Source organism: Mustela putorius, unplaced genomic scaffold (assembly GCF_011764305.1).
Source record: "Mustela putorius furo isolate JIRA1106 unplaced genomic scaffold, ASM1176430v1.1 tig00003850_pilon_pilon_pilon, whole genome shotgun sequence".
Classification (NCBI taxonomy): Eukaryota; Metazoa; Chordata; class Mammalia; order Carnivora; family Mustelidae; genus Mustela; species Mustela putorius.
Genome location: NW_025422002.1, coordinates 10,561,215 through 10,579,602, shown reverse-complemented (window position 1 = coordinate 10,579,602; position 18,388 = coordinate 10,561,215). Strand labels below are relative to the sequence as shown.

Here is an 18,388-nt window from a genome sequence, read left to right as displayed (position 1 = left end):
GAAAATTTTTATTTATTTGACAGAGATCACAAGTAGGCAGAGAGGCAGGCAGAGAGAGGAGGAAGCAGGCTCCCCGCTGAGTAGAGAGCCCAATGTGGGACTCAATCCCAGGACCTGGAATCATGACTGGAGCCACCCAGGCACCCCTCAAGTGACTTTAAAAGCATTTTGAATGTATACCCCTAATAGGCTGCATTTAGTAGTTTTATGGTTAATTGTAGTATTCTTTTTTTTTTTTTAAAGATTTTATTTATTTATTTGTCAGAGAGAGAGCGAGCGAGAGCAAGCACAGGCAGACAGAGTGGAAGGCAGAGTCAGAGGGAGAAACAGGCTCCCTGCGGAGCAAGGAGCCTGATGTGGGACTCGATCCCAGGACGCTGGGATCATGACCTGAGCTGAAGGCAGCGGCTTAACCAACTGAGCCACCCAGGCGTCCCTAATTGTAGTATTCTTATTTTGAGAATATTATGTTGATATTGTAAGATGAAGTAAGATAATGGTAATTTTACTAAGATAATTAGAAAATAGGATTATCAGGATAAAGAAAAGAAATTCAAGTATAAAACCCAGGAAATGAAAACACTGGCCTTAAATTTTATTTGCAAATAAGAGTATGAACTCAGGACTTATTTTTCTCCTTCTAAAAAGTATGTATTTCTAATCTTATGCACAGGATGAGCCCAGGATTTCTCTTTGGGAGAAAATAAGGAAGCTAAAAACTATAGAGTCATGTCTAAAGTACATGGGAATCAATACATCAGATATGGAAACATCTAAAAGAATAATGACTATAATTGATTGAATCAGTTATATTAAAAAAAAATCCATCCATGCGTTTATGATAGGAAGAAAACTTTGGAGGTTGCTAAGACACCAACTTTAGTTTGAAAATGAGTAAACAATTTTTTAAAAATCCTGCATTTATCTTGCCTTTTCCATACAAACTGTTTATCAAAGTAACAAAATAATTGAAGGAAAAATGCTAATAAATGTCGAAAGCAATAATAGAAGAGAAAATCACCATTGTGATTTCCAGGAAAAAATGAGTGTAGACAATAATAATTAATAGTCCATAAGTCCACTAAGTGAAAAGTTCATAAGGCACTATGTGTTGAGGTGTAACTACCAGTTTAGAGAAGCAGACAGGAGAGTAACATGTCAGACAATGCCACCAGGAAGTGTTCAGCTAAGTCCAGAATGTGGGAAACTGCCGGAAAAATAGCCTGTTGTATAAATGAATGATGGGATGGAAGAGATGAGAAGGTAGGGGACTGTTGTATACTGAGAGACTTACAGGACTGGTCAACCAAACATGGGCTCTGGGTCTTCTGAAAAGAACAAGGCCAGAGATCTAACCAAAACAGATAGAAGTAACATGCCTGAAGGAGAATTTAAAGTGACAATCATAAGGAAACTCATTGGGTTTGAGAAAAGAAGACATTAGTGAGACCCTTACCACAGAGATAAGAGTAGAGAAAGGGGGGCTGAAAATTTATTTGAAGAAATAATAGCTAAAAATCTTCCCAAATCTGGGGAAGGAATCAGACCTCCAAATCCAGGAGGCACAGAGAACTCCCATCAAAATCAACAAAAGCAGGCCCATACCAGGACATATGGAAATCAAATTTGTAAACAATAATGATTAAAAAAAACAATAAAGCATCAAGACAGCCTTTTGGCCGGAACTGCCATCTTCCAGTAATTTGCCAAAATGACCAACACAAAGGGAAAGAGTAGAGGTACCTGTTATATATTCTCAAGGCCTTTTAGAAAACATGGAGTTGTTCCTTTGGCCATATACATGCGAATCTACAAGAAAGGTGATATTGGGGACATCAAAGGATGGGTACTGTTCAAAAGGGAATGCCCCACAAATGTTACCATGGCAAAACTGGAAGAGTCTACAGTCTTACTCAGCATGCTGCTGGCATTGTTGTAAACAAACAAATTAAGGGGAAAGATTCTTGCCAAGAGAATTAATGTGCACATTGAGCATATTAAACATTCAAAGAGCCGAGATAGTCCTGAAGTGTGTGAAGGGAAATGATCAGAAAAAGAAGGAAGCCAAAGAGAAAGGTAGCTGGGTTCAACTGAAACGTCAGCCTACTCCACCCAGAGAAGCACACTTCGTGAAAACCAACAGAAAGGAGCCCAAACTGCTAGAACCCATTCCCTATGAATTCATGGCATGATAAATGTAAAGAAAATAAAAATCCTCAAGACTATTAAAAAAAAAAGGCACAAGTCATTAATTTGATCAAGTCATTAACTAGCATAGGGGCTAGCTGAAGGTTTTTCCACAAACTTGGCAAACCAAAAGGGAGTGGCATGATCTATTCAAAGTGTTGAATGGGGAAAATCTGTGTTCAAGGATACTCTATCCAGCAACACTATTATTCAGAATGGAGAGAGAAAAGTTTCCCAGACAGACAAAAACTAAAGGAGTTCATGACCGCTAAACCAGCCCTGCAAGAAATATTAAAGGGGACTCTCTTGAGTGGAAAGAAGAGACTAAAAGTGGCAGTATAAAGGCAGGAAACACAAAAGCAGTAAAAATGACTATTTCTCTAAAAATCAATCAAGGAACTCACACATACACACACACAAGGATATAAAATATAGTTATATCCAAAACATGGGGAGGAGAAAAGAGTGGGTTCAAACAAACAATCAACAGACTGCTATTTGCAAAAGAGGTTATATATAAACCTACTGGTGACTAACATCAAAAACCACTAATAGGGGCACCTGGGTGGCTCAGTGGGTTAAAGCCTCTGCCTTCGGCTCAGGTCATGGTCCCAGGGTTCTGGGATCAAGCCCCAAATCTGGCTCTCTGCTCAACAGAGAAAACTCCCTCTCCGCCTGCCTCTCTGCCTACTTGTGATCTCTGTCAAATAAATAAATAAATAAATAAAATCTTAAAACACACACACTAATAAACAGGCAAAGAATAAAAAGAAATCCAAATACATCACTAAAGAAAAATCAGCAAAACATGAGAGATAAAGACAAGAAAGGGATCAGAGAAAATCTCCAGAAACCATAAAATAAGTACTTAAATGGCAAAAAATATGTATCAATAATTAATTTGAATGTAAATGGAATAAACACCCCAATCAAAAGGCATAGGGTGTCAGACTAATCAAAAAAACAAGACCGGGACGCCTGGGTGGCTCAGTTGGTTAAGCAGCTGCCTTCGGCTCAGGTCATGATCCCAGCGTCCTGGGATCGAGTCCCACATCGGGCTCCTTGCTCCGCAGGGAGCCTGCTTCTCCCTCTGACTCTGCCTTCCACTCTGTCTGCCTGTGCTCGATCTCGCTCGCTTTCTCTCTGACAAATAAATAAATAAAATCTTAAAAAAAAAAAAAAAAAAACAAGACCCTACAAGAGACTCATTTAAGACCTAAAGCACCTGCAGATTGAAAGTGAGGGGATGGAGAAACATTTATCTTGCAAATGGATATCAAAAGAAAGCCAGAGTAGGAATACAGACAACTTATACCTTAAAACAAAGACTATAACAACAAAGAAGGGTACTACTTCTAATAAAGGGATCAATCCAACAAGAATATATAACAATGGTAAATATTTATATACCAAACATGGGAGCACCCAAATATATAAAACAAGGATAAACAAACTAATGGATAACATGATAATAGTAGGAGACTTCAATACCTTATTTATCAATGGACAGATAACCTAAACAAAATAAACAAGGAAACAAGGGGCAACACACTAGACCAGATGGACTTAGCAGATATACTCAGAACATTCCATCCTAAAACAGCAGAATATACATTCTTCAGGTACACGTGGATCATTCTTCAGACTAGATCACATCCTAGGTCACAAAACAGGCCTTAACAACAACAACAAAAAAGACTGAAGTCATACAATGCATGCACCTTTTCTGACCACAACTCTATGAAACCAGAAGTCAACCACAAGGAAAAATCTGGAAAGATCACAAATACTTGGAGGTTAAATAATAAGCTACTAAAAATAAATGGGTCAACCAGGAAATCAAAGAGGAAATTAAATACATGAAAACAAATGAAAATGAAAATGCAGTGGTTCAAAACCTTTGGGATGCAGCAAAAGCAGTCCTAAGAGGGAAAACTATAGCAGTACAAGCCTACCTCAAGAAGTGAGAAAAATCTCAAACAACCTAAACTTATACCTAAAGGAGCTAGAAAAAGAACAACTAATGATGCCTAAAGCCAGCAGAAGGAAGGAAATAAGAAAGATTAGAGCAGAAATAAATGATAAAGAAACAACAACAACAACAAAAAATGAGATCAGTGAAACCAGGAGGTTGGTCTTTAAAAAAAAAAAAATGACAGAATTGATAAACCTCTAGCCAGACTTACCACCCCCCAAAAAAGAGAAAGGACACAAATAATATCACAAATGAGAGAGGAGAAATAACCAACACCAAAGAAATACAAACATTAGAATACTATAAAAAACTATATGCCAACAAATTGGACAAAAATTGGAGAAATTCCTAGATAAATTTCTACCAAAACCCGAAACAGGAACAAATAGAAATCGAACAGACTGATAATCAGCAAAGAACTTGAATCAGTAATTCAGTAGCTCCCAACAAACAAAAGTACAGACCAGATGGTTTCACAGGCAAATCCCACCACACAATTAAAGAAGAGTTGGTACCTATTCTTCTCAAACTATTCCAAAATATAGAAAAGGAAGGAAATTTTCCAAATTCATTCTCTGAGGCCAGCATTACCCTGATAGAAAATCAAAGACGCCACAAAAAAAAAAGTACTATAGGCCAGTATCCCTAATAAAACTAGATGCAAAAATTCTCAATAAAATACTAGCAAACCAAATTGAACAATACATTAAAATAATTACTCACCACAATCAAGCAGGATTTATCCCTGGGCTGCAAGGATGGTTCAATATTTGCAAATCAATCAATGCGATACATCACATTACTAAAGGATAAGAATCATATGATCATTTCAACAGATGCAGAAAAGGCATATGACAAAGTACAACACCCATTCATGATAAAAACCACCAACAAAGTATATTTAGAGAGAACATATCTCAACATAATAAAAGTCTTTTTTTTTTTTTTATAAAACCAGAGCTAGTATCAACCTAAAAGGGGAAAACCTGAAAGCTTTTCCTCTACTGTCAGGAATAAGACAGGGATATCCACTCTTACCATCTTATTCAACACAATAATGGAGTCCTCACCACAACAGGATAAAAGGCATTGAAATAAGCAAGGAAGAAGTCAAACTTTAACTATGTGCAGAAGACATGATACTCAGAAAACTCACCAAAGACTCCACTAAAATTAACTGCTAAAACTGATAAGTGAATTCAGTAAAGTCACCGGATACAAAATCAATGTACAGAAACCTAATGCGTTTCTATATACCAATAATGAAGCAGCAGAAAGAGAAGTTAAGGAATCAGTCCGATGTACAACTGCACTAAAATAATAAGATATTTAGGAATAAACCTAACCAAAGAGGTGAGAGACCTGTACGTTGAAAACTATACCACACTGATGAGAGAAATTTATGACATAAAGAAATGTAAAGAGGGACGCCTGGGTGGCTCAGTTGGTTGGACGACTGCCTTCCACTCAGGTCATGATCCTGGAGTCTCGGGATCGAGTCCCGCATCGGACTCCCAGCTCCATGGGGAGTCCGCTTCTCTCTCTGACCTTCTCCTCGTTCATGCTCTCTCTCACTGTCTCTCTCTCAAGTAAATAAATAAAAAATCTTAAAAAAAAAAAAAAAAAGTAAAGACATGGGACGCCTGGGTGGCTCAGTTGGTTAAGCAGCTGCCTTCGGCTCAGGTCATGATCCCAGCATCCTGGGATCGAGTCCCACATCGGGCTCCTTGCTCTGCAGGGAGTCTGCTTCTCCCTCTGACTCTGCCTTCCACTCTGTCTGCCTGTGCTCGCTCTCGCTCTCTCACTGACAAATAAATAAATAAAATCTTAAAAAAAAAAAAAAGAAATGTAAAGACATTCCACACTCATGGACCGAAAGAACAAATATTATAATGTACTGCCCAAAGTACATATTCAGTGCAATCCCTATCGAAGTATCAACAGCATTTGTCACAGAGCTAGAACAAACAATTCTAAAATTTGTACTGGAATCACAAAAGACCCCAGATAGCCAAAGCAACGTTGAAAAATAAAATGTTGGAGGCATCACAATTCCAGACTTCAAGTTATATTACAAAGCTGAAGTGTTCGAAATGGTATGGTACTGGCACAAAAGAAAAAAAAGACATGTACATCGATGAAACAACAGCAATAGCACTTCTGCATATTTACCCAAAGAATACAAAAATACTAATTGATAGAGATATGTGCACCCTTATGTAGCATTATCTACAATTGCCAAATTATGCAGACAGCCCAAGTATCCACTAATGAGTGAATAAAGATGTGGTATATGTGTTTGTAACAGAATATTACTCAGTCATAAAAAAAAAGAATGAAATCTTGCCATTTGCCAGGACATGGATGGAACTCAAGAGTATAATGTTAAGCAAAATAAGTCCAAGAAGGACAAATACCAAGTATTTTCACTCATCTGTGGAATTTAAGAAACAAATGAGCAAAGGCAGAAAAAGAGTGACAAAGCAAGAAACAGATTCTTAACTATAGAGAACAACTGATGGTTAGCAAAGGGAAGGTGCGGGTGGGGAATGGGGGAAATAGGTGATGGGGATTAAGGAGGACACTTGTGATGAGCACCGGGGGACATATGGAAGTACTGAATCACTATATTGTATAAATGAAATGAATATTACTCTGTAAATTAACTAACGAATTTAAATTAAAACTTATAAAAATTCAGATTCTGGGGCCCTGACACTCAGTTCTACAATCTATTACATCAGATTTAGAGGATCAGGCATTTGGAAAAAACAAAAACAAAAACCAAAAAAAAAAAAAACCAGCATTCTTAATAAACTTCCCCACAATTTCAGTGCAGCCCAACACAGACCCGCACCCAGATGACATCAGAAGATCTTATAAAGTCCTCAGCCCGAGATCCCCTGCCTCTCAGTGGTCCCTGAACTAGAGCTACACTGCACGCAATGTGGGGGAAACAGTTTGAGCACTGTGGAGATGGGCGTGTACTCGAGTTTTGAGGGCCCAGAACACAGTAAGGACGGGATACAAGAAAAGGGAAAGAAGTTATGCCTAGAGGTTACATAGGGTGAGGGGAAGAGGGACCAGTGCCAAACAGGCCTTTCCAGGATTAGAAACCAAGGCATATTTTTAGGCTGAGAGCAGAAGTTGTTGGGAAGTAAGACTGAAGATAGGGGAAAAGACTCCATGATGGCAGGAGAACAGGAAGACTTAGTGGGAAAGACCCTGCTTGGATGGCAGGAGGCATGAAAGAGCATGGCTCAGGCCATACAAGCTGCAAAAATGACACTTGTGATTATCTACAGCTGGCTGTCCAGTGCAGTGGCCACAAGCCACATGCAGCTACTGAAGCATGTATGTGGCTACTGGGACTGGAGTTGTGCTGGAAAATGTAAGGTGCCCTGAATTTTGAAGATTTAGTAAAAAGAAAAACAGTGTCTAATATCCCACTAATCGCTTTTCTATTGATTACATGTCAAACTGGTATTTTGGATATATTAAATAAAGTATATTAAAATTGATTTCACTTTTTTTTAAGTAGAGCAGCAGGCAGAGAGAGGGAGAAGCAGGCTCCCTGCTGAGCAGAGAGCCCGATGAGGGGCTCAATCCCAGGACCCTGGGATCATGACCTGAGCCGAAGGCAGAGAGCTACCCAGGCACCCTGATTTTACATTTTTTTTAATGTGACTCCTAGGAAATTTAAAAATTACTTACGAGGCTCCATGAGGCTGACTTGGTATTTTCTATTGAACAATGCTGATCCAAAAGTTACAGAAGCCAGAACAAAAAAGAAACCCCACCAAAAACAAAACAAAACAAAATCCTATCTGCAACCCCATCACCAAAAAGCAAAAACCTTTCTACAACTCCAAAAATGTAAGGTTGGCCAAATTGCTGAAATCAGTGCTACCGAAGCCCATCTCATTGTCAGTAGAAATGAAAGTATAGTAGAAAGTGTATAAAGATAACTGGTTCTCAGATACCATTTACATACAGCAATTAATTCAAAGATAGTAAGTGCTTCTCACCCATTCTTAAGGCAGGCCCTCAAGGCCCCACAATGGAAAGGAAATCACCAACCAGCAAGCAGCCCAGAGGAAGCAATGTACACTGAGTACCTGTGCAATTCTGAGAAAGACACAGGACAAGGAGGGGCCAAACCAGCCTTGGTGTTATCCACACTTGAAAGGAATAAGGAGGAAAATGAGCCTGGGAAAAGTTAGTCCTTCCCTACCCCTATCCCCCCCACCAGACCCCAGTCACACGGTCTTCCTCCAAACTCCTCTTGATTCCGATATGCATGCGTTCCCCTCCCCACACCTGCCCCCGCTCCCACGACTGTGAGTGGGCAGTGAGGAAAGTTCTGGGTGCCACCTGGCTCCTTCCTCAACAGTTCTGGCATCCATCAGATGTTCCTTCCTCCCCCAACCAACCTCGACTCCATGGTATGTGGTGTCAGTAATTTCCAACACACAGGCCACCTCTCTGTTCCCCAAAGATAACAAAGCGAGCAGGGGTGTTTGCTGGCTGGCAGACTTATCTAAGATCAACACTGGCAGATCCTGTGTTCAGATGCCTCCAGGGTCAGGATTAAGTGAAGGCTTCATGACTCAGCAGGTGCCTGATCACCATAGTTGGCTTGGGGGGTTGGGGGTTAGGATTTGTTTGGTTTTGCTTTGGGAGTAGGGGCTCTGAAAAAGCTGCAAGTTTCTCTAAGAACTCTATTTCTCCACACCCTTGAGCCAAGAGGTCTAAGCTCAGGTGGCCAGCAAGGGTAAAGGTCTCCTGGTGACACCGTTGCATTCTGCTGGGGCTAAAGGAGGAATTCCAGCCCCCGCAGCAGGCTGGTGAGATGGTTTCCAGCAAGAGGTACTTCTAAGGGGCTTCGTCCAGCCCCTCCCACTGTCCCTTGTCTCAGCAAGGGCCCAGTGCCCCCCTTTAAGTCGGGTGTCTGGTCATTTGCTGGTCAGCTGTCTATTGCCTCGATATCCTAACTGGCTCCTCTGACCCCACCCACCCCACTCAGAACAGACGATTTCCCTAGAACAGCATGTTTGCTGTGGAATCCGGATGGCCTATCAGGGAAGGCACCAGCCAGCAGCCAGGAAACTGGGAAGCCGGCACTGCCACTGAAGGTGTGTGGCTTTGAGGAGAGTGGGGCCTTTCTGATGTTCAGGGCTCCTTCAGTGGATTCTATAGTCAGCCTCCCAGCTCTTCAAGGTCTTTCCAACTCTTGTATTCTACAGTTCTGTCACTCCTCTGTTCAAGAACCTTCAGGGGCCTGCCTCCTGCAGATAAAGCCCGAACTCCTTGGGCTAGCAGCAGCCTTCAAGGCCATGCAGAACCTGACCCTGAACCACCTTCTAGGCCCTTCCTGATGACCTCCCCCAATGACATCCTCGCCCAAGGCAGCCAGCTTTCGTATCATTGCCCCAAATGCTCTACACCCATGCCTTCTGTTCACCTTAGCTCCCACCGCTCTGCCTGCGGGGGTGCGCTTGCTCCATCTCCATTGTGTGCCTCTTTCATGGAGCCCTTCCTAACCTCTCAGCTCCCAGCCCCAGCTTGAAGTGAGTTCCTCCTCAGGAATGCTAAATCTCTGGGTAGACAATTCATTCAGCCCTTAGGAGTCACCGCCTGGGCATCCAATTAGAAGAAGCTCTCCAGAAGGGTAAGGAATGCCCCACACCATTAATGAACTTCCATCCGAAATGGGACCGTGACATATGCTTGCTTGCAAGCTCTGCGGGCCCAGAACACAAGGGGTTGTGTCACGTGTAGGATACGTCAGAGGTTATGAAGGATTTGCACACCATCACCTCAGGTCATCCTCAAAGCCACTCTGAGGAGCCACCCTGGCGCAAGGGGGATTCTGATGGCCTGCCTGAGGCCCATCAACTTAGCAGTAGTCACCTGTGCCAGTTCTGGGCCATAGCCCCTCTGCTGCCGGGTCCAGTCTTTTCCCTCTGGGAGCATCCCTGGGGGAAGGAGAGGCAAGCCAACTCCCGAGTTAGGAACCTCAAGCCGGCTCAGCGAGTGCCACCCAGAAGAAATGACGGGCATAGCTGCTGCCAGAGATGATCCCTAGCCCTGCTCCCTGGAGAGGACAAGTCAGGAACCCAAGCTGTCACCCCTCCCGGCACACTTCTCATCTGTATCGTGGGAATGCCCTGGCTGGGGCAGCAGGAAAATTACAGGACCCATACCTCCCGTGAGCCCCAGAGGGCTGTGGGAGCCAGAGCAGCATCAATCACAGACAACAGCGTGTCGGGACTGGACAAGCGCTTACAACTCAAGTAGCCATCCCCTCGTTCTACCCAGGAAGGAAGGAAATTTCAGAAGGGGGAGTAAGCAGCAAAGTAGAGAGGAGCAAAGTTAGCCTAGCACCTAGCACCGTGCACCCCCCCCCCAGCCACTAACATCCCTCCCACCTGAACCCAGGGAGGGCCCACCTGGGGACACTGGAGCAGGTGCACCAGCCCAAGCCAACCAGCATTATCTCTGGGCCTCTGACCTCCACTGTTGATTTCCACCCACAGCACACAAGCATTTTTAGTTCCCGAGGAATGTAAAGCAGCCACGAGAAGTTAGGATGGAGTTGCTAGTTTAAAAAACAAACACAGGCGTTCCTACATAAGGACCAGGCAGCCACTGGCCACCACCCCACCAGAAGCCTCAGGTAGGCACTCTCTGTACTCTTGTGTGTGGGCTCATGAGCTTAACTTATTCTGACCACGGGCCATTCACAGGCCCATCTGAACCAAGGGGTATGGGCACTGCAAAACTCGGGGCCACCCGGCTGCTCAGAGACAGCTGGATCCCCCCCAAATTCCCATGAGGTTCAGCCTCATGACATTTCATTAAGAAACCTGGCACAAGCTCCTGGGGGCCTGGGACAAATATGGGGAGTCCCACTGCCGCACAGCCTGGGAGTAGGAGGCTCATATCCACCTAGGTAGCTCAGTTCACTACCTAGGGGAGGTGGGCACAAGGATCCCCTCTAGGAAGAGTGGGAAGAGCTTCTACTCAGCAGGGACATCCTGGGGCCAAGTCCCCTCATCCCATCTGCTGGGCCCCTACCCAGGTGAGGTCCGGGCCACAGGGAGAGACAGCAGGGCACGGGGCCTGAAGACCCTCTCTCCTCCAGGCCTGCCAGACACCATGCCCTCCCTGGGGACCCTTTGCAGCCTGCTGCTCTTCAGTGTGCTCTGGATGGACTTGGCCTTGGCGGGCTCCAGCTTCCTGAGTCCTGAACACCAGAAAGTCCAGGTAAAATGTCTCCCCACAAAGCCCCACATTCAGACTGGGGTCTCTTGTTCCCACCTTGCCATGTCACAGCCAACTGTGTGCTTTGTGACCTGGGCAGTGGCTCCAGGTCTCTGGGCTTTGGCTTTCTCCGAGAGTACCTGGGACACCTCTGGGTCTGACCAGAGCCTCACACCTTGCTCTGGCCCTGCAAGTCTAAGGGGGCTTAGGGCCCTAAGCAAATACCTCTTTCCAGCAGAGAAAGGAGTCCAAGAAGCCGCCAGCCAAACTGCAGCCTCGAGCTCTCGAAGGCTCACTCCGCCCAGAAGATACAAGTCAAGTGGAAGGGGCAGAGGATGAGCTGGAAATCCGGGTTGGTTCCCTTGCAGCTCTGTTTTTGTGGTCATAGAGGGGGTGGGGGAGGCAGGGGAAGCGGAGAGTAAGCTAGGAACAGGGAGCCACTCACTCACTACTTAAGAAATGTAAAATAGTATGAAGAGAGTTGACTCTGAACTGGGCTCTACCAGGTCTTTTCCCATTAAGAGGCAAGTGTCTAAGAGCAGTAACTCTGCTACAATGGAATGGGAAAGGACTGGGAGCTAAGAGCAGGGAAGAGGGCTGCTAGCCGACACCGGGTGATTTCAAAAGAGAGTCAGCAAACGTGGTGCCAAGAGACAGACAGCAGAGGAATAATCAACTGATCACAGATTGAAGACGTTTCCCCACAGGAACCTGTCTGGTTGGCCCAGGGGCCTCTCTGACCTTCCCCGGGGCGGGAGCATACCCAGACAGCACCCCGGTCAGGCTAGCTACTGCTACCCTGTCTCTGGCAGCCACTCACTGTCCCCAGCTGTAGACAAAACAGGATTGGACTTGTTTGGGCTCCAACAAATCTTGCACGGGACAAGGAGAACATCTGGAAGTAAAGGGGGGAGATTAGGGCAGAGAGGCAGTGAAGGGATTTCCTGGAAGGCTGGCTGTGGTTCAGGAAATGGCTCTGCCAAGCTTTCAGGTGGCAACAGATGTCTCCATGCAGTGACACCAGAATTCCCATGGGCAGTACTGAATAATGGTGATCGCTATACTGCTTGTGCCCACTGACCAAGACTGCATTTACAGACTATCTTACCCTTATTATACACCATTCCGTCTCCACAACAGCCTGTGAGGTAAGGAGGTCTGACATTGTTGCCCTCACTGTACAGACGAGGATCGGAAGTTCAGACAGGTGGGCCTGAGGGGCCACAGCCAGTGTGTGGCAGAGGTGGGGCCCAAAGCTGGGGCTGACCCCAGCTTCTAAGCCCCCCTTCCCCTCTGGTCTGGCCAACGGAGCCTGCTTGGCGGCCCGAGAGCACCCCCATTTGGCTCTTTGAGCCTGAGAAGCTGAAGCGCATCCTGCCTGGCCTCCCTCCCCACCCACCAGCCTCTTCTATCGAGGACAAACTCCCAACACATGCTCTGACGCTCACCAGAACCTAGGGATGTCCTCAGGTGCCTCCTCCATGCCACGTGTAAGATCCCCAACCCACCACATTCCCATTCTGAGTCCTGCAAATTCTCACACTAAAACCAGGGAATTGCCTGGTGAGACTGCCAGTCCCGGGCGGCTGGCACTCACCCCACTTGGCCTAGCTCTTGGTCTGCCCAGACAGACCGAGGGGAGGGGTGTTGCCAGTTTGGTGACACAAGGTAGGGATGGGACAACCGGAAGTTCCCAATTCCCAGAAAGGCTGGCCTTGGAGGAGATGGCCCCCACCACCTCCACTAGAACCCGAAGTCTGAGCTGTCTGGGAGGCGCACTGGGGCTGCCAGAGGTGGAGGCCTGCCCCCTTGGCTGTGAGGCTCAGGACACACTCCCTAAGCCCCTTCTGGTGCTGCGGTTCCATCTCCCCCACCTTGGGCCCTCTACCTTCCCCCAAACGTGGTCCCCCTGAAATGGACTTTCAGAGCTGGAAGACTTCTGAGATTAAGTCTTATCCCTTCTCCTGCCCCTCATCCCCGAAAGAACAGATGAGGCGCTGGGGCCAAATGGGCCTTCCCCCAGAAGTTGCCAGGCTGCCTCTTCCGTGCCCCTGCCACCCAGTCCTAGGGTGCTGCAGCAGCCAGCAGGCCCTCAGATAGGGGCTCACGTGGTTCCCAAGAAGTCTGCGTGGGCCTCTACCAGCCGCAGGGAGGAAGAAAAAGGAGTACTGGCTGATGGGAGGGAACTTAAGGGCCGGAGTTCCCTCAAAACCCAACCAGGTCATTCCCCACTCCCTCCACCTTCCCCATGGAGACAAGGAAGAAGGTAAACATTTGCAAGGGAACAAGAAGCTAGCTATTTGTTTTCTTCATAACCTCTCGGAGCACTTTTGCTCACATGTGAAACGGGAATGACAACACTACCTGCCAGGTGGGGAGCCCCAAGGACTGTCCCCAGCGTGGAGGCAAGGCCTTCGCCAGGCCCAGTGGTCAGAGGGCCTCCAGGCCGGTTGTCGCCATGGACCAGGACCAGAAGAGGTTCCCAGTCTCATCCCCAGCCACCAGCCCCCTGCAGCCTCGGGCAAGTCCTCAACCTCTCCAGGCCTCCTGTCTGAGGGCAGGGGGCAAAAGGAACAATGACCGAAGGCTCCCTCCCAGCACTAAGATTCCTCAGTGACTCATTCAGACATCAGAGTGACCAGCACACAGATGCCAGGCACCAAGGCAGCCACTCATCCCCGAAAGAACAGATGAGCCTGAGGGGCCACTGTCTGCTGTCTGCCCTCCTGAGGCAAAAACCTTGACGTGGCTGCAAAGAGAGCGCTTTCCCATTTTCCCAAAGCTTTGAGCATCATTAAGCCATCTCCAAGAGTAATGAGAAAGTAAGGAAAATGGGGTGCTCTCCATGTAGGAGGGAAGACACAGAGGCACAGAGAGAAGAAAGCACTTGGCTCAAAGCATCTTTCCACAGAAAGTTCAGCTTCTTATCTGACTTTCCACGGAACAAGGAAAGGCCTGTGCCCCTGACAGGAAGAACAGCTGCAGGGGATGGGGGCAGGAAAGGCAGTGGAGGGCCAGAGACCACCACCCAGGCTAGTGCTACAACACTGGGGAGACCCACTGTCCTCCCAGTCTCCCTACCGGACCCTGAAATTCTGCCATTGGTGACTACCTTATGTCTTCCAAAATTACAAGGCGGAGTGGGAGTAACTTAGGGAGCCCCGCAGCTTCTGTGAGCAACCTCACTAGAGGTAAGGAAAGGATGCAAGCTAAGTCTCCTGAAGATGGCAGGGGCAGGAAGAACTGACCTAACATGGCAGGGTAGGCTGGCTGAGCTGTCCCGCAGTGGTGCTCACTGGGCCACAGGCCCTGTGCCCTCCCTGCCCCATGCTGAGACCCTCAGAGCCACTGCCCTTAGGAGGGCAGTGAATTTGGGAGCATGTGATCTCTGACACCTCCTGGGTCTTCCTTGCCCCTCCTCCTAGTTCAACACTCCCTTTGATGTCGGAATCAAGCTCTCTGGGGCTCAGTACCACCAGCATGGCCAGGCGCTGGGGAAGTTTCTTCAAGACATCCTCTGGGAAGAGGCCAACGGTAAGTCCCTGCCCCAGTCAGGTCATTTCAGTTTCCCTGGAGTCCCAAATGTGAGCCCAGCCTATGGGTGACACAAGAGAGGTTTTCTTCCCTTACCAGTCTTAAAAAGCTGCTAATTCCTCTTTCCCAAATGTTTGCCGGAGAGTGGCTGGGCTGGGATTTGTGAGTGGCTAGGAAGTGGGGTGAGCACAGCCTTTGTATTCCAGGAACACACTATTTCAAGAAGTAGCACATCAACTACCTCTGGGGCCCCAGGGAACCCCAATTTCCTAACCATAAAATGGAGCTAACACCCACTCTGAGAGCATAAAATTATTTGATGTTAAGTACTTTCACTAGATAACTTTACTTCATAAACAAAAGGAATTAGTGCTACAATCAGAATTAACCCAAGGTTTCTAGGTTTTGTTGTGAATCCCTTCTTGGCATGTAGAAAGAAACCACCCAATCTGATGCTGATCGCGGGGCGGGGTGGGGGGGCAAAGGAAGCACAGGACCACCTGCAAATCACGTCCCTAACCAGCCTCCACTCCCCACCAACCACGTGAGGGAGGCAGAAGCAGGGCTTTCAAGCCGAGATGCAGATAAGGAAACCAAGACTCAGCTTTCAGGTGACAAGCCCAAGCCACACACCGCACACTCCAAGGCCAATATCCGGCCCTCCCCCTGCACTACAACGTACCACTTCTGACATCAAAACTGAAAGAAAAGCCATCTTCCATGGCACTGGGAGGATGGCGAATGTGGAATTTTGACTTGATTTCTTGCTTTTCAGAGGCCCTGGAAGATAAGTGATCAGCCACAAGACCAGCCCCACCTGTGTGTCCCGCAGCCTTGGCAGCACTCACCTGCTTTTACACTGTTTCTGCAACAGCTCCCAGCTCTTGAGTGGTAGACTAGCTTCAGAGGTGAATAAACATTCAAATCATATGCTGAACATCCAAAGCAGAAATTTATTTCACCAAAGATGATAACTTCACGTTTCACTGGAAAAAAATCTTTTCTAAACTACAGTCAAGGGAAGAGAAAAGAAGGCAGGTATGAATGCTTAGGAATGCTTAGGAAACCAAGAAAGGAAGTGGGGGTAGTGGGAGAAGACAGTTCTTGTAAATATCACAGCTTCCCGAGCACAGTAGAGTTACTATGAGAGATTAGTAACCATCACCAAGGACTGTGGACAAAAAAACTTCAGGGGACATCATCAGGGCCCACACCCACGAACTGACATTCACGATCACAGCAGGATCCTGGGAATGCCAAAGTGTGAGTCTGAGGTTATAAGTAAGTGGGGTGCTTACAATGGCTACCAGCCACTGCTAGACAGGGCTGAAATAACTACTTCTCCCTCCTCCTTGTCCACTACTGATAAGACATGGCAAAACAGGTGCATGTGGGCAAGGCTGGGCACTGCCTTGGTGACAGCGAGATCAGGCAGGTGTTCCTGAAGATTGCCAACTCCAGCGCACAGATGAATTGAGCCTTGAGCCTAATATTCCACAGCTTAGTTCCACTGAGGACACCAGCTTTCCCGGAGGAAGGTCAGTTACGAGTGATTTACACTTGAGCAAATGTGTGAACTGGTTGCTAAGAACTGGTGATGACAGATGATGGGTGAATCACTAAAGAGAAAAAAAAGACTAAGGAGGCTCCAAATAGAAGCTCTGCCAATTCAGACACATGAATACCTTTTAGAAATACGTAGGCCAGCCCTCAGCAGGATGGGGTAACATGCATACTCTGGAAAAGCCTTTGTCAGAGGGCTGTAAGAGCCACATCTCTTCTCAGGTAAAATTCTGGCCACCTGGCCCTCGAGGCACAGCCCTACTGGCACTAACCACAATCACACTTGGCAGGCACACCGACACTCAGCTGCCAGCCCACGGCAAGGAACGCCATGTGGACCGTGGAACTCACCAGCCTCCGAGGATGTCTTAGAGATTCAGAATCTTGGGGCATCTGGGGGGCTCAGTCGGTTCAGTAGCCAACTCTTGGTTTTAGCTCAGGTTGTGGTGCAGGGGTCGGGGGATGGAGGCCAGGGTGGGGCTCCGCACTCAGCCAGGAATCGGCTTCAGGATTCTCCCTCCACTTCTGCCCTTCCCCCCACGCCAAGGTTCTCGCTCTCAAAAAAAGAAATGCAGAATCTTGGGCCCCACCCTGGCCCTACTCTATCAGGATCTGCATTTAGCAAGATCCACAGGCTATTAAGTGGCTGAGAGCCAACCAGATCCTACTCAATTTGGGGAAGCTCCATAAAGAGCGGAGCACAATTCCCTGCCTGGCCTGGAACCGATGTCGGTCCCCACATGAAACAGAAACATCGGGCCTGGCCAGGTGATAGTCTCAAAACTGAGAAAACACCACTCTCACTCACCTCCTGCCATTTCTCTAGCCCCAGCCTGCTGTCAACACCACATCCACCCCGTGTCTGCCCCCCCCCACACCCCTGTATCTCAGATGTCCAGACACTGCCTATATGATCACACATGGACTTTGTTCACCAAGTCCTCACTTCTGAAATCAGCTACCTCTCTAAGACTCAGTAGTAAGACTGAAAGGTATTAACCCTTTAGAAAAGCTAAGGTACTGGAGGACAGATGAACTGGGTAGGGCAAGGGAGGGAAGAGGGAGATAGGCAGTAGAAGGGGAGGGAAAGGAACTTCCTCAGCCCCCGGACAGCCAGCACCCAGCACTGATGCAGAGACCAGCCCGCCATCCTGCAGTTTAGTCAGAGCTCGGTCGCTTAGTAGGGCCACAACTCCGATCATCACTAACCAGGCCCACAGCCCTCTTCTCAACAGCCAGAGAAGGATCCAAGGCCCACAGGTGGTCAAAGTGACCTGGGGAGGCAGCTCATGGCCCAGTGAAGCAGCAGGCACAGACAGGGCTCTGGGCTGGATGTGTGCCAGGCCCTGAGAGGAATGCTGGTCACCTGATTTCCCCCCAGCGAAGACAAGGGCTTACTTCTCTCCCAGGATTCACCAGCACTCTGCCCCTCTTGCCTCAGTCATTCCTCTAAGAAATAAGATGCTGGGGGCGCCTGGGTGGCTCAGTGGGTTAAGCCTCTGCCTTAGGCTCAGGTCATGATCTCAGGGTTCTGGGATCAAGCCCCACATCAGGCTCTCTGCTTAGCTGGGAGCCTGCTTCCCTCCTCTCTGCCTGCTGCTCTGCCTACTTGTTATCTAAGACCTTAGAAAAAAAAGATCCCAGCCAAGACGTTGAATTCCTCAGGCTCCTCACACATCAAACACCTCCTTCCCTGGGTTACTGTCAAAACCGAGCACAGTATCCCCCACACACAGACACCAGGCACGTAGGAGGCCCTCCATTATTCTCACCACTGCATTCCTGCTGTGCAGCGGACACTGGTCTACATACGGACATAGAACATGTACTCTGTGTAGTTTCAGGTAACTGTCACAAGCCCAC

General features: G+C 47.2%; 1 protein-coding gene and 1 pseudogene across 3 annotated transcripts; both read left to right on the top strand.

Annotated features, from left to right (window-relative positions):
* The first annotated feature begins 389 nt into the window (after positions 1 to 389).
* On the top strand, positions 390 to 2,801 carry LOC106005497 (annotated as a pseudogene).
* A 5,029-nt stretch (positions 2,802 to 7,830) lies between these two features.
* Positions 7,831 to 15,892, top strand: GHRL (ghrelin and obestatin prepropeptide). 3 transcript variants are annotated; one of them, XM_013054543.2, is made up of 5 exons: positions 7,831 to 10,841; positions 11,310 to 11,431; positions 11,664 to 11,780; positions 14,854 to 14,962; positions 15,738 to 15,892. In XM_013054543.2, exons 2-5 carry the CDS (start codon positions 11,324 to 11,326, stop codon positions 15,755 to 15,757), a joined length of 354 nt encoding a protein of 117 aa, XP_012909997.1. In that variant the 5' UTR covers positions 7,831 to 10,841; positions 11,310 to 11,323; the 3' UTR covers positions 15,758 to 15,892. The 3 variants fall into 3 exon arrangements, with proteins under 3 accessions (XP_012909997.1, XP_004738578.2, XP_004738579.1); XM_004738521.3 differs by lacking the exon at positions 7,831 to 10,841 and adding an exon at positions 10,854 to 10,929 and having other exon boundaries at positions 11,667 to 11,780; XM_004738522.3 differs by lacking the exon at positions 7,831 to 10,841 and adding an exon at positions 10,854 to 10,929.
* Positions 15,893 to 18,388: the final 2,496 nt, after the last annotated feature.

What these genes read in the sequence shown, in the direction of transcription:
- GHRL (XM_004738522.3), top strand. Translation starts at nt 10,875, where the DNA reads ATGAGCTTAACTTATTCTGACCACGGGCCATTCACAGGCCCATCTGAA. An exon ending in AGGCCCATCTGAACCAAGGG is followed by an intron (nt 10,930 to 11,309) that starts GTATGGGCACTG and finishes TCTCTCCTCCAG; the next exon opens with GCCTGCCAGACACCATGCCC. An exon ending in AGGATGAGCTGGAAATCCGG is followed by an intron (nt 11,781 to 14,853) that starts GTTGGTTCCCTT and finishes CCCTCCTCCTAG; the next exon opens with TTCAACACTCCCTTTGATGT.